The sequence below is a fragment of the Mauremys mutica genome, chromosome 5 (assembly GCF_020497125.1).
Source record: "Mauremys mutica isolate MM-2020 ecotype Southern chromosome 5, ASM2049712v1, whole genome shotgun sequence".
NCBI lineage: Eukaryota > Metazoa > Chordata > Testudines > Geoemydidae > Mauremys > Mauremys mutica.
Genome location: NC_059076.1, coordinates 124,605,801 through 124,620,843, shown reverse-complemented (window position 1 = coordinate 124,620,843; position 15,043 = coordinate 124,605,801). Strand labels below are relative to the sequence as shown.

The 15,043-nt window shown below is 40.6% G+C and overlaps 1 protein-coding gene across 2 annotated transcripts in view; it reads right to left on the bottom strand.

Annotated features, from left to right (window-relative positions):
• MXD4 (MAX dimerization protein 4) overlaps positions 1-15,043 on the bottom strand; it is a 46,478-nt gene that overhangs the window by 25,143 nt on the left and 6,292 nt on the right. For both annotated transcript variants that reach the window (XM_045017378.1, XM_045017377.1), the window contains exon 3: positions 8,808-8,837. In XM_045017378.1, the coding sequence (XP_044873313.1) occupies positions 8,808-8,837 (30 nt within the window). The remainder of the gene's footprint in view (positions 1-8,807; positions 8,838-15,043) is intronic.

Sequence of the window (15,043 nt, the reverse complement as noted above, 5' to 3'; positions counted from 1 at the left end):
TTTTAAGTACATCAGAAGCAGGAAGCCTGCTAAACAACCAGTTCGGCCACTGGACGATCGAGGTGCTAAAGAGCACTCAAGGACAATAAAGTCATTGCGGAGAAATTAGCTGTTACCACTCAAGAAAGAGATCTTGGAGTCATTGTGGATAGTTCTCTGAAAACATCCACTCAATGTGCAGCGGCAGTCAAAAAAGCGAAAAGAATGTTGGGAATAATTAAGAAAGGAATAGATAATAGGACAGAAAATATCATGTTGCCTCTATATAAATCCATGGTACACCCACATCTTGAATACTGTGTGCAGATGTGGTTGCCCCATCTCGAAAAAGATGTATTGGAATTGGAAAAGGTTCAGAAAAGGGCACAAAAATTATTAGGGGTATGGAACAGCTTCCATATGAGGAGAGATTAATAAGACCGGGACTTTTTAGCTTGGAAAAGAGATGGCTACGGGGAAATATGATTAAGGTCTATAAAATCATGACTGGCGTAGAGAAAGTAGATAAGGAAGTGTTGTTTACTACTTCTCATAACACAAGAACTAGGGGCCACCAAATGAAATAAATAGGCAGCAGGTTTAAAACAAACGAAAGGAAGTATTTCTTCACACAACACACAGTCAGCCTGTGGAACTCCTTGCCAGAGGATGTTGTGAATGTCAAGACCATAACAGGGTTCAAAAAAGAACTAGATAAATCGCATGATATTCTTATCGATAAACTAGGCAAATACAACTTAGATGAGGCTACTATAAGGTGGGTGCATAACTGGCTGGATAACCGTACTCAAAAAGTAGTTATTAATGGTTCCCAATCCTGATGGAAAGGTATAATGAGTGGGACCGGCTCTGTTCAATATCTTCATCAGCGACTTAGATGTTGGCATAGAAAATACGCTTATTAAGTTTGCAGATGATACCAAACTGGGAGGGATTGCAACTGCTTTGGAGGATAGGGTCAAAATTCAAAATGATCTGGACAAATTGAAGAAATGGTCTGAGGTAAACAGGATGAAGTTTAATAAAGACAAATGCAAAGTGCTCCACTTAGGAAGGAACAATAAGTTTCACACATACAAAATGGAAAGAGACTGTCTAGGAAAGAGTACGGCAGAAAGGGATCTAGGGGTTATAGTGGACCACAAGCTAAATATGAGTCAACAGTGCGATGCTGTTGCAAAAAAAGCAAACGTGATTCTGGGATGCATTAACAGGTGTGTTGTGAGCAAGACACGAGAAGTCATTCTTCCGCTCTACTCTGCACTGGTCAGGCCTCAGCTGGAGTATTGCGTCCAGTTCTGGGCACCGCTTATCAAGAAAGATGTGGAGATATTGGAGAGGGTCCAGAGAAGAGCAACAAGAATGATTAAAGGTCTAGAGAACATGACCTATGAAGGAAGGCTGAAAGAATTGGGTTTGTTTAGTTTGGAAAAGAAGACTGAGAGGGGACATGATAGCAGTTTTCAGGTATCTAAAAGGGTTTCATAAGGAGGTGGGAGAAAACTTGTTCATCTTAGCCTCTAAGGATAGAACAAGAAGCAATGGGCTTAAACTGCAGCAAGGGAGGTTTAGGTTGGACATTAGGAAAAAGTTCCTAACTGTCAGGATGGTTAAACATTGGAATAAACTGCCTAGGGAGGTTGTGGAATCTCCATCTCTGGAGATATTTAAGAGTAGGTTAGATACATGTCTATCAGGGACGGTTTAGACAGTATTTGGTCCTGCCATGAGGGCAGGGGACTGGACTCGATGACCTCTTGAGGTCCCTTCCAGTCCTAGAGTCTATGAACTATGGAGGATAGGTCCATCAATGGCTATTAGCCAGGATGGGCAGGAATGCTGTCTCTAGCCTCTGATTGCCAGAAGCCAGGAATGAGCGACAGGGAATGGATCACTTGATGATTACCTGTTCTGTTCATTCCCTCTGGGGCACTTGGCACTGGCCACTGTCGGAAGACAGGATACAGGGCTAGATGGACCTTTGGTCTGACACAGTAGGGCCATTCTTATGTAGATTAAAAAGGGCCTTGTGACAGAATTTAGATTTACTTTGCCATACAGTGTGTGGGGCCTTGACATAAAGACAGTTCCTATGAAACATCTGGTGATAGCAGGACAGAACTAGTTATGAGTCCAAATTTTAAACCTGAGCACTAACAGTGAGGCAGCTAAACCTACAGTCCAGCACCTGAAAGTCTGTTTTAAGTGCCACACATTAGCACCTAAGTTTGAATACTGGTTTCAGTGCTAAATGCAAAAAATAAACTAAACCACTGCCTGCTTCTAGCCAACAAATAAAACATATTGAGTTCAGATTTCCCAGCAGAAATGGATTAAAATTATGCCTGACTTACACCAAGCAGCATAGATAGTTTAAGAGACTAACACCAAAGCACTTCCAGTACGGTTAGATCAGCTTTTTGAATGCAGCTATAATAGACTATGTTACCTTTAAATTTAGGAATACACCTCTACCTCGATATAACGCTGTCCTTGGGAGCCAAAAAAAAAATCTTACTGGCACTTCAGATTCTTAAACCTTGGGTCGCGTTCTCTAGCTATTTTTAGAAATCTCAGATTGGTACCTTCTTTGCGTTTTGTCAAATCTTCTGTGAAAGTGGTCTTAAAACGAACATGTGCTGGGTCATTATCTGAGACTGCTATAACATGAAATATATGGCACAGTGCGGGCATAAAAGAACAGGAGACAAAGAATTCTCCCCCAAGGAGTTGAGTCACAAATTTAATTAATGCTTTATTTTTTTTAACAAGCATCGTCATCAGCATGGAAGCATGTCCTCTAGAATGGTGGCCGAAGCATGAAGGGGCCTACGAATGTTTAGTATATCTGGCACATAAATACTTTGCAACGCCAGCTACAAAAGGGCCATGCAAATGCCTGTTCTCAATGTCAGGTGACACTGTAAAGAAGCAGGAGGCAGCAGTATCTCCTGTAAATGTAAACAAACTTATTTGTCTTAGCGATTGGCTGAACAAGTAGTAGTAGGACTGAGTGGACTTGTGGGCTCTAAAGTTTTACACTGTTTTGTATTTGAGTGCAGTTATGCAATAAAAAAAATCTACATTTGTAAGTTACACTTTCACGATAAAGAGATTGCACTACAGTACTTGTATGATGTGAACTGAAAAATACTATTTCTTTTATCATTTTTACAGTGCAAATATTTGTAATAAAAATAATATAAAGTGCACACTGTACACTTTGTATTCTGTGTTGTAATAGAAATCAATATATTTGAAAATGTAGAAAAAGATCCAAAAATATTTAATAAATTTCAATTGGTATTCTGTTTAACAGTGAGATTAATCAATCACAATTATTTTTTTTAGTTAATCGCGTGAGTTAACTGTGTTTAATCGATGTTGAAATTAATACCTTGCACTCCTGTGTATGATATAGTTGTCATGGTTTGGTCTCCAGAGCGACATGATATGGGCTACAGTGATATGTATGCAAATGTAGGGAAAAAAAACTATTTAAAACTGAAAGCAATACAAAACAAGGAACTCCCTGGAAGCCTCCTATTGCTGTTGAATAGAGCTTGGTCTCCACCTATAAAAATATATACCTAAAAAGTTCAGTTTCATCTATTAAAAAACAAAACAAAACCCAAACAAACTAACCATAAATAAATAAATAAAAAACCTTGCCCTTCTTGTGAATGTCAGTGTTTTGCAACAAGAAAAAGATGCTTTACCTGGATCAAAAGCATTGAAAGGACTGATCCAATTTAAACTGCTATGAAGAGATAGCATTATGCTTTTCACTAGCATTGTTTATTATCTGCTAGGTTAAATGTTCACATTTAGCACTATTTCTGGAACCTGAACTGCATATTTCACAACACAGCAGGCCCAATTCTGCTCTCAGATAGGCATGCATAACTCTCATTGAATTCCCTGCAACCGAGAGCAGATTTGGATAACCAGTCTGCAGCAAGCTAAACCACCATATCTGCTTCAGGGAAAAAAACAGATTAAAAATTAATTGACCCCAAAATAATTTTGTGCAATAAATTTAAGACACGAATTTTTATGCACAAGTCCCAGCCAATGAGAACGAAAAAGGGTAATATTTCACAAGCTGTAATAGGAACATATACACTATACCATGCTTAGTAAGTAGAGAGCTTAATTTGGGAAGAAGGCCATCCTTCCATCATCTTTCTATACCCCCCAAAAAAACTGAAGATAAAGCCTCACTGTTCCGAAAATGATTATTACTCATGCAATATGTTGAGGCCCCAGTTCAATCCAGAATGGCAAAGACATTAAATTGAAGGTTGAAACTTAAGTTGAACCCTTTGGATACACACTGAAAACACACTGTAGGTAAAGGCATTGTGGAATTCCAGGTTTATTGTCCATCACGGATTCTGTGCTCAGTATACAATTTAAAAAAAAAAAAGTTTTTTCTAATTGTCAGCCCTGAAAACTCAACCCGGGTTCTAGATTTCTCATGCCATTATCACTAATAAGGATTTGAAGGCCAAATTAGACCTTTTGTTACACTTGTGAACCCTCATAGTCTTCAAATTATGCCCTGCATGACACCTGGGTAAACCCATTGCTCTTTGTAGAAGCAAAGCTCGTAACTGGCTGGGATTTAATAAACAGTTCTGTTGATGATGCACAAGACTAGATTAGACTCCCGATTTTTAGGGCCCAGATTCACAAAGGGACTTAGGCATTATAACAGGGGCAGGCAACCTATGGCACGGGTGCCGAAGGCGGCCCACAAGCTGATTTTCAGTGGCACTCACACTGCCCGGGTCCTGGCCACCGGTCTGGGGGGCTCTGCATTTTAATTTAATTTTAAATGAAGTTTCTTAAACATTTAAAAAACCTTATTTACTTTACATACAATAGTTTAGTTATTTATTATAGACCTATAGAAAGAGACCTTCTAAAAACATTAAAATGTATTACTGGCACGTGAAACCTTAAATTAGAGTGAATAAGTGAAGACTCGGCACACCACTTCTGAAAGGCTGCCGACCTCTGCATTATAACACGGAACTTTTAGGCGTGTAGAAAAATCACAGGAAAAACAGTATGATCCACAAAGCCGAGGTAGGCGCCCAGGCTCCCTATACAATGAATGGAGAGAGACGGGGCACCTTAGGATGCAACCAAAAGTCAGTACACAAGGCTGGGAGCCGCCTAAGCTAGTCAATGGGTGATGCTGACAGCCAGGGTGTTGCGAAGCCATGCCCCTCTCTCAGAGACTAGAACTTAAGTCGGGGCTGCAGGGAGGCGCCTATCTCTGGTTAGTGTTCTACTAACAGGAACCTGACGCCTGCAGGCTTACGTGCTGAATGTAGGCGCCAACTCCATGGGTGCTCCGGGGCTGGAGCACCCACGAGGAAAAATGGGTGGGTGCTCAGCACCTACCAGCAGCTCCCCGCCCAGCTCGCCTCCGCCCCGCCTCCTCCCCTGAGCGCGCCCGCTTTTTCCACTTAGCTTCCAGCGCTTGTGCCGCAAAACAGATGTTTCACGTGGCTGGGAGGAAGGTGGGAGGGGGGAGAATGCGGTATGCTCAGGGAAGAGGCAGATCCGGGGTGGGGATTTGGGAAAGGGGTCCAATAGGGGCAGGGAGGGGGTGGAGTTGGGGGTGGGGACTTTGGGGAAGGGGTTGGAATGGGGGCAGGGCGGAGGCGGGGAAATGGTGGAGTCGGGGCGAGCACTCACCGGCGCCAGGGAAAGTTGGCCCCAAGGTGCCAAAGACATTTCTTTCAGGACGGAAAGAGTTAGATGCCTGCGTCCCTCCACACGAAATGGCAGAGGAGGAGGGGGGTGCCCACCTTATAACTTTTAGAGACTCAGTTCCCCTCTTTGCTGATGGGCGAGAAAGAATTTGAACAGGGGTCTCCCACACCTCTCAGAAGCAGGGCTCTAACCACGGGGTGATGGGATATTCTGATGTGGGCCTCTCTCCGTGTCTCCTGTTGAAGTTGTTCCACTGTGGATAAATAATGAAACAATGATTGGGGCAGGGGATCCTGGGTCTCCCACCTCCCAGGTGGGTGCCATAACCACTGGGCTACAGAGTCATTCCCTCTTTAGCTCTCTTTGGCCCAGTGACTGTGGATAAAAACAGTCACTAGGCCAAAAAGACGTCACCCACATCCCAGGAAATGTTCTAACCACTGGACTACAAGTTTTAAGGTGAGCACCGCCACTTCCTCCTCCAGCCAGATACTGAATGGGACCCAATCCAGTAGGCAGCCTTTGTAACTCTTCACAGAATTACCCCCATTCATGAATTGCTCTGGGGCTTAGGCGGCAGATAGGCACCCGGTCGCCTAGAGCAAGGCAGCAGTGCTCATGCCCAGATGCAGGAACATAGGCATTGAGTAAACTTGTATTTCCCCTAAAATGTAAGCACTGAGTGAGTTTAAATACCTAGAGATGGCAAAGTTTGCACATGATACAAAATTACTCAAGACGGTTAACTCCAAAGCTGACTGTGAAGAGTTACAAAGGGATCTCACTAAACTATGTGATTGGTGACAAAACGGCAGATGAAATTAATTGTTGATAAATGCAAAGTAATGTACACTGGAAAAAAAAATTATCAACTATACACACAAAATTATTGGGTCCTCATTAGCTGTTACCACTCAAGAAAGAGCTCTTGGAGCCTTCGTGGTTAGCTCCTTGAAAACATCCACTCAGTGTGCAGGGGCACTCAAAAAAGCTAACAATGTTAGGAACCATTAGGAAAGGGATAGATAATAAGACAGAAAATATCATAAGGCCAGTATATAAATCCATGGGATCCCCATGCCTTGAATATTATGTGCAGTTCTGGTTGCCCCATCTCAAAATATATATTATATTAGAATTGGAAAATGTACAGAGAAGGAAACAGCTTTTACCTAAAAAGAGATTAACAAGATTGGAACTGTTTATCGTAGAAAATGAGATGACTGAGGGATAAAATCATGAATGGTGTGGAGAAAGTGAATAGGGAAACATTATTTTATCCCTTCACATAACACAAGAACTAGGGGTCACCTGAAAAAATTAACAGGCAGTAGGTTTAAAAACATACATAAGGAGGTACTTCTTCACACAACACAGTGTCAACCCACGGAACCTGTTACCATGGAGATGATGTGAAGGCTAAAAGTATAACTGGGTTCAAAAAAGAGTTAGATACGTTCATGGAGGATAGGTCCATCAATAACTATTGGCCAAAATGGTCAGGCATGCAATCTCATGTTCTGGGTGTCCCTAAATCTCCAACTGCCAAAAGCATATGGCATTGGTCACTGTGAGAAGACAGGTTACTGGGCTAGATGGACTACTGATCTGACCTAGTATGGCCATTCTTATGTTCTTAATTTTACACATTCATGGTTGCAGGCTGGATTAAGGCTATCTGAAAATTTGGCTTTAACTACAGTTTAACTTTAGGACCTGCAGTATGTAATTACAATTAAATATTGTTAACTGAATGCAATTAGAAGCTACACCTTCAAGTTCCAATGTGAAAATAAGTAAACTGCAGAGAGAATATGCCACAGTGGCAAGTACTATTAACATGCATGTGAAAAGACGCATTGCAGAACTCCAAGTGAGAAACTGAAATGTGATTATATATTATATAAAAAAAAAATCACTCCTTTCCTGCACCTGCATGCAGTGCTAATGCCTCCCCCACACTGTGCTGCTTAAATGTGCTCAGGACTAGAGCAGAGGGAGAAATAGGAAACTACATGCTGAGATAATAAAAGAGGAATGGGGGGAAAATGGATACTCAGTAAAGATAGATTGGTAGTGACAGAGCAAGGAAGGGTACTAAGAGATTGAACAGAAGATCAAGGACAAGGAGGATGAAAAAACAACAAGGTGAAAACATGGTGACAGGAACTTTAATAAAGAAATTGTGATTAAGTTTCTTCGTCCTATTTTGGGATAGGACAGGAAGAAAATTTCAGAATTACAAATATCACCCTTTCCTTTAGCTGCAATACAGTAGAGTCTGTCAACCACCCTTCACATAGTCTGAAGCAAGTATCAAATCTGTGTGCATAATTTCATGAGCCATATTTGTCACCTATTCTATATTACCATATAGTTTGTTTGCATACATTGTCTTCTGTTCTCGTAACTGCCTTAGGATGCATGGCCTCTATAGGAAAAAAAAAAAAAAAAAAAGAGTCCAGACCCTAAAATTGTGCACACACATTTTGCATGTGTAGCTATTACTATAGTTATGAAAAGACTATTTAAAATTCTGGGCCTAAAGGGTTTTGTGAACTTCTTTAATTAATAAATAATAGTTTTTCAAAGTATTGCAGACACTTCCAGCCCTGGTTTCCAGCCCTGAACATAATCCTCTGGATGGAACCTGCTGTCTCTATAAGGAAGCTGAGTTAATGGGAAATTTGTTTGCAATGAGTTTACACAGAGTGGGAGTTGCAAGACTAAATCCTCTGTGACACACAAAAGTTTACTTTAAACATTGTTTAAAGTAAAGTAATTCTGCATTTCATACTCTTCCCTTAGCCCCAAATCCATGCAGCTTAATCATGATAACTCAATTTCTATTGTATTTATAACTCTTAAGGTTTGCTAGCAAACAACTAGGGAAATTTACTTCTTTAATAACATCATTAATATTAAAGTTATACTTCTATAAGTACTGTATTCATCAGCTAGAAGTTTAGATGATTCATTCAGAACACCATTCTAACACCATACCCCTGTCTATATATGGACGTCCAAACATCTACGATGCTTTTTCTAGATAATTACACTTTCTTTTCATGACTTACCTATGTTTTTCTAGTTCGTTGTGTGATGACCTATTAAAAATAGAAAAAAAAATATTTTAGAATGATGAGTACTGGATTTTAGAATAGCTAAAAATGTCACCTATATGGCGTTGAAAAAAGATGTTAAAAGCCTGCAATTTAAAACATATTATAAACAAAACTAAAGCCTAGACTTCACGTGGATTTTAATGCAATATAGGTTTTAAATTGGTTGCTTTTAACATAGCTTTTGAAAGTCTTCAAGGTGTCAACTTCTTTTAGTTGTTTCCCTAGAATATCTAACTATAGCATTTGCATGGGTAAATCTTTTTGCACAGACAGACTACAATTTGTACAGAAAAGTTTAAAGGGTCTTCAGGCACTAAGCACAAATCTGCCTCTTAATTTGACCCAAGTGGTAAGAGAAACAAACCACACAACATTTTCAGCCATGGAGAAAAGGAAAAAAAGATCAAAACAAACAAAAAACAGTTGCAAGATCCAATTGGTAAAAGATAAGAACTGTAAGAATGGGAGGGAAGAAATCCCAGAAGAAGAGACTCAAAACTTAGTTTCTGGGAGACCCTGAGGGAAGCGGGGGAGGGCGGAGAGAGAGATCGATCACCATTTAACAGCTGCGGTAATTGTGAATTCGGTCTTAATGCAGAAAATATGCATCTTTTCTTTTGCTAAACCTAGGTATGGATCAGAAACCTAGAACTTTTAAAAAAAATAAAAAAACTTCCAAGAAATTAGGACTGTTTTCCTATTGTAGAAAAATTGAACCTACTATTGAAAACTCTTAAAAAAACAGATTCAGACAGAAACAATTATATTTATACAACTGAAATTAAAAACATTTCTCAGGATGAAATTATTGTCACTGTTACAAAACCAGTCGTTCTAGTTCTCTCAGAATGGAAACAGATTTTTTATTATTCCAGTATGTGAAGATCATGAATATGAAGGCAGCAGCAACTTTTATGGCATAACACATTACAGCATCAAGATCCGTGCAAGCAGATTTTGTTGAATCAGTTTTCCAACAGTACGTTAGAAACCCAACCAGCTTCTGTGCACTATGTGCTGACAGAGGTTGCTTTGTTCACGTTAGGTGTAAAGAGCACAGTCCATTCTAAGACATGTGTAGTTACCAGGTGCAGCACAGGGCCATCGATCGTTCCCTACAGAAGCATGTAGCTGGCTCTTAAGCAAACCGCCCACATAGATGTTGCAGCATATTTGAAATTTCTCATTGATGTGAACACTGCAACCAATGTACCCATCTGGCTGCACAGGGAAAACAAAGCGAGGATCACGTAATCATTAGGGCCCTACCAAATTCATGGCCATGAAAAATGCGTCAGAGACTGTGAAATCTGGTCTCACCCCATGAAATCTGCTTTTTTGTATGCTTTTACCCTATACTATACAGATTTCACAGGGGAGACCACCGTTTCTCAAATTGGGGCTACTCACCCAAAAGGGAACTGCGTGGGTGGGATGTGTCGCAGTATTGCCACCCTTACTTCTGCACTGCCTTTAGAGCTGCGTGGTCGGAAACTGGCAGCTGTTGGCCAGGCACCCAGCTCTGAAGGTGGCGCCCCATCAGCAGCAGTGCAGAAGTAAGGGTGATAATACCATATCATGCCACCCTTACTTCTGCGCTGCTGCCTTCAGGGCTGAGTGGCTAGAGAGTGGTGGCTGCTGACTGAGGGCCCAGTTTTACAGGCAGCAGCGCAGAAGTAAGGGTGGCAATCCCATCCCATCCCAACCTCACTTCAGTGCTGCTGCTGGACAGGGCTCTGCCTTCAGAGCTGGGCTCCAAGCCATCAGCCGCTGCTCTCCAGCTGCCCAGCTCTGAAGGCAGCACCACCGCCAGCAGCAGAGCAGAAGTAAAGGTGGTAATACCGCAACTCCCCCTACAATAGCTTTGTGACATTTCCCCACACACACACACACACACACACACACACACACACAACTCCTTTTTGGGTCAGGACCCCTACAATTACAACACCGTGACATTTCAGATTTAAATAGCTGAAATCATGGATTTTTTAAAATCCTATAACCATGAAATTGACCAAAATGGACCGTGAATTTGGTAGTAATCACTGATGATCAGACCCTAAAGTGTTTTTTTCCAGGTCCAAGTCTACCCACTATGGCCCTGATCCTGCAAACATTTATACACTGACTTAAATGGGACTACTCACGTAAGGGTCGGAACATGTGTAAACTTTTGAAGGATCAGGGTCTCTGAGCCCAATCCAGGCTTCCGTGGAAACCTCCCCATTGATTTTAGTGAGAGTTGAACAGGTCATGTATGAGTTGGTATCTGTTTAAAAAACATTTTTTCTTTATATTTTAAATCTTAAACTAAATGCACCTTATCATAAATAGAGCAACACAATGGGAATACATATGATTATTTTGAGCAGGAAATAATGTATATATGAAAACCATTTAAACATAATCAGAGCAACAGCAGTAGGCCAAAAATGTGATCTGCCTTTTTATCAGTTTATCACATAAGATTATATAGTCGTGTTACATACACAGACCCCCAAAACAAAGACAGAATTCCTTTATTCTCTAAGCTTGTTCAAGTTCTACCTGCCGGTTTCTCACTGCAAGCATTTTCGCTGAGTCTGCTTCCTTATCACTGGCAATTAACAGATTTTTCAGTTCCTGCTTTGGGGCCTTATTTGTAAAAGACAACTCCCTACCCCCCCCAGCACAATTCTTCCAGGCTTTTTCTGTCAGGATCTTGATTATAGTTCACTCACTGTAACTGATTTTTAACCCTTAAACTCTCCAGTATCAAAATTATTTTTTGACAAGCGTGTGGGCTCTGATCCAATAATCCAATTAACCTGTGGTAATGTGCATCCCAGCATGACTACGCCATTGTGACTGGGGTCCTAGTGGGGAGCCAGCTGTGGTCACTCAATTAGGGTGAACTGCAAAGAATGGGGCAGACAATCCCCCATAAAGCTGGTGGATATTCCAATACTTAGATTTACAAAACCAGCACGAAACAGCTTCTTTATTACCTCACCGGTTACTCAGAAGTCCAAACACAGTTCCCTTAAAGTGATCCAGCCTCCATCCAGGTATCTAAGTTAAATATGATGATTTCTGAAAATCTTACTTCATCATATAAAAGAAAAGGTTCTACCAGTCCCAAAGGATTGAACACATTATCTCCGAGGTTATTGAATATTTCAGATCTTACCCAAATACACGCTACAGCCAATTCTTATTAACTAAACTAAAATATATTAAAAAACAAAAGAGAATATGGTTAAAAGATCAATATACATACAGACATGAGTTCAATTCATTGGAGGTTCAGATTCATAGCATAGATGGTGAGCTTTGTAGTTGCAAAGAGTTCTTTAAGAAATAGTTCATAGGTTATAGTCCAATATCTAAATATAATATTCAGGGTGTACCAGCATAACCGAGGCCTCAGTCTTGAGACTCAAACTTCCCCTGATGAATCCTAAGCAGATCTGAGAGAACAGAATCAGGACCCAAGGATCTTTTATACAATTTCATGTCTTTTGAACTCCAATTTGTCAAAAGACAATTAGCATGACTTTGAAGGAGGTCTACCACTGAAACTTAGCATAAGGTAATTTGCTTGTTTCTCCACCATTCACAGTAAATTTCAAAGAGAGATGAATGCTGAGATATCCCGTGTTTACAATTCATTTACATGCTAGGATGTTCTTTTGACCTCTGAATTATCAGAATACATCATAGACAGGAACTGTTGATTACACTGTGGACCCTACTCATACATATGTCACAAAAACACAAACATTATTTTTCCACGTCTTTTGAGGGTTAGTTATTTTGCAGGATGTTTAACCCTTTCTAGCCATGCGTCACACCCCCAACATGAGACTGGTGTGGAAGGGAGCAAATAGAGCTTCTGGATACACCTTAAAGACCTGCAGCACCCCTGGCCTGAAGTAGTAATAATAGCCAAATACCTGGTTTCTACTTTCAGCACCCCCACTGTAAAAATTGTTATAGCACCCCTGCTAGTGGTTTAGGCATTGAAGAAATCTGAGATCTGACACACAACCTGCCCGTTTCCCAGCAGTAAAATGGGAGTTATTAATAGTTCTACAATACCTACCTCCCCACACAATGAGGGCTCATCAGGAAAGGTTGTACAGTTCTTTGAGAGGATAAAGCTCTCTATAAGTAATTACTATTTTTCACTCCTTCAGTTCTGTGAAGCACAGAGCACTGCCTCAGGGAGAACCAATATTTCTGCCATACCTCATCCTGTATCCTCTGCTTTCCACAGATCCCAGAAGGCAGACGGGAAGAAATCTAAGGGCAGATTTACACATATACTTGCACCAAAATAACTACAGTGATTTTAATCCATATCTTTTGTTATTTCTGCACAAAACTGGGTGTGGACCAGCCATAAGCAGAGGAGGAATAGAAGGGACTGGGTAGGGGAATGTTTGCCACAAACATTTCCTATGGAGAAAGAAGAGAGTCCAGATCCACAGAAACTCTGGCTACTTTGTGCCACTAGCTGCAAAGCAACTGTTGCAAATAGTAATGGCTACTATCTAGTTGAGACAGTATTGGCATTCATTATCTAGTACCAAGTAGTTAAATGGTGATTAACCAGGTGTGAAATTCTAAATTCTTTTAAAATGAAAATCATCAAATAAGGATTAAGGGGCATGTTTTCTTCTATAGTTGGAGTCAGGGATGGCAGCACCTAAAGAGTCTCTAGCCAAGTAATTCTAGATTATGGGATTTACATGCTCTAATTGCAATATTTTACAAACCAGCAGAGTTTCTTAATAGTGAAGACAAAAGCTCTTTCCCCTCCACATCTTTATTTTTTAAGTACCCCTAGGAAGTTTTCTTTCAGATATCATGTTAGTGCACTGTTAAGACTATATGTTAAAATGCTCAGATGTAAAGAAATATCAAAATTAAGGTTAAAAGGCTAAAGCCCTGCCTACCAGCTGACGCTGGCTGTGCAGGTGGTGAGCTGAGACCTCTGCACAATGTTCTGCAGTTTGACTGCTTTACCGTTAACTCATCTTCCTCTCCCCTTCCCCCATCCATCTGTCTCATCTTCCTCTTCTGTCACGTCATAACCTAGTCTGTGCACTCCAGGCACTTCTGCAGTTCAAACACTGGGAGCCATAGATAAGCTACAGGCTGCCACCATTATTTTAAGCCCCATGTCTATTAGAGCAGCATCGGAAAAAGTGTGCTTAAAATGATGGTGAGTGACACCTAGCAATACTGGTGTATTGTCAGCACTGAAAATATGGTATATTAGAAATATTAGCCCAGGCCAAAACACAAGAACAAAGAGAGTGGTAAGTTCCACAAGATGCTACCTACATATAACCACATTGGAGGAAAAACACATAAATAAAAATGTGACAATGTATTATTTAAGGAACAGCATGTGATCATCTAATAAGAGTCTGCAATGTAACAGACATGCATGGGGCAGAGATAAGGTTGCATTTTCAACTTGAAGGTCTCAATGGGCTTTACTAGAGCTCGGTGCCAGCACACCAATCTGCTGCTGGGCTGTATGTTGCAGGATCAGGGCCTAACGTTGGAATTACCTGAATTTGAGAGGTTAGAGCACAACCTTGCTCAGTTCTGCATTCATTTATTCGAAACCCCTCCTTTTTTCTTTAACTGACCACATAGTATCTCTTAAAAATGTTTCTCTTTTAGTTCTGCCTCAAAGCAGAATTTTGCCAGTATTATGGATGCGGGATGGGATTCTGCAAATAGATACATTGGTGCAGACCCTTATGCAGAGCCTTGATTCTAGTGAGGTTCAAGAGTTTGTATGATGAATCTGTGCGTAAGAGCAAGGCCTGACATTGCTTCTGATTTGGTGACTTTCTTTAAAAAAAAAAAAATTAAAAAAAAAACCAACCAACCAACCGACTGCTACTTTCATACATACTATAGTTCCTCATTGGTGATAATGTATTCTATTAGTGTAACAGTAGCATTCGTTTTTTTAATGCATTCTCTAAGATAGATCATTTTCCTTCACACCTATTTTTCCTGGGGAAAAAACAACAAGAAGGATACACTGAATTCAGAGAGAGCAAAACAGATTGTTGTGTTTACACAGTCTGGATTTTATTCTCAGCCTTTCATTTAAAAAATGAAGGAAAATAGGCCTTGGTCCCTAAGCTGCTTCCTCTGCCTGTAGAGGTCCATTTGCA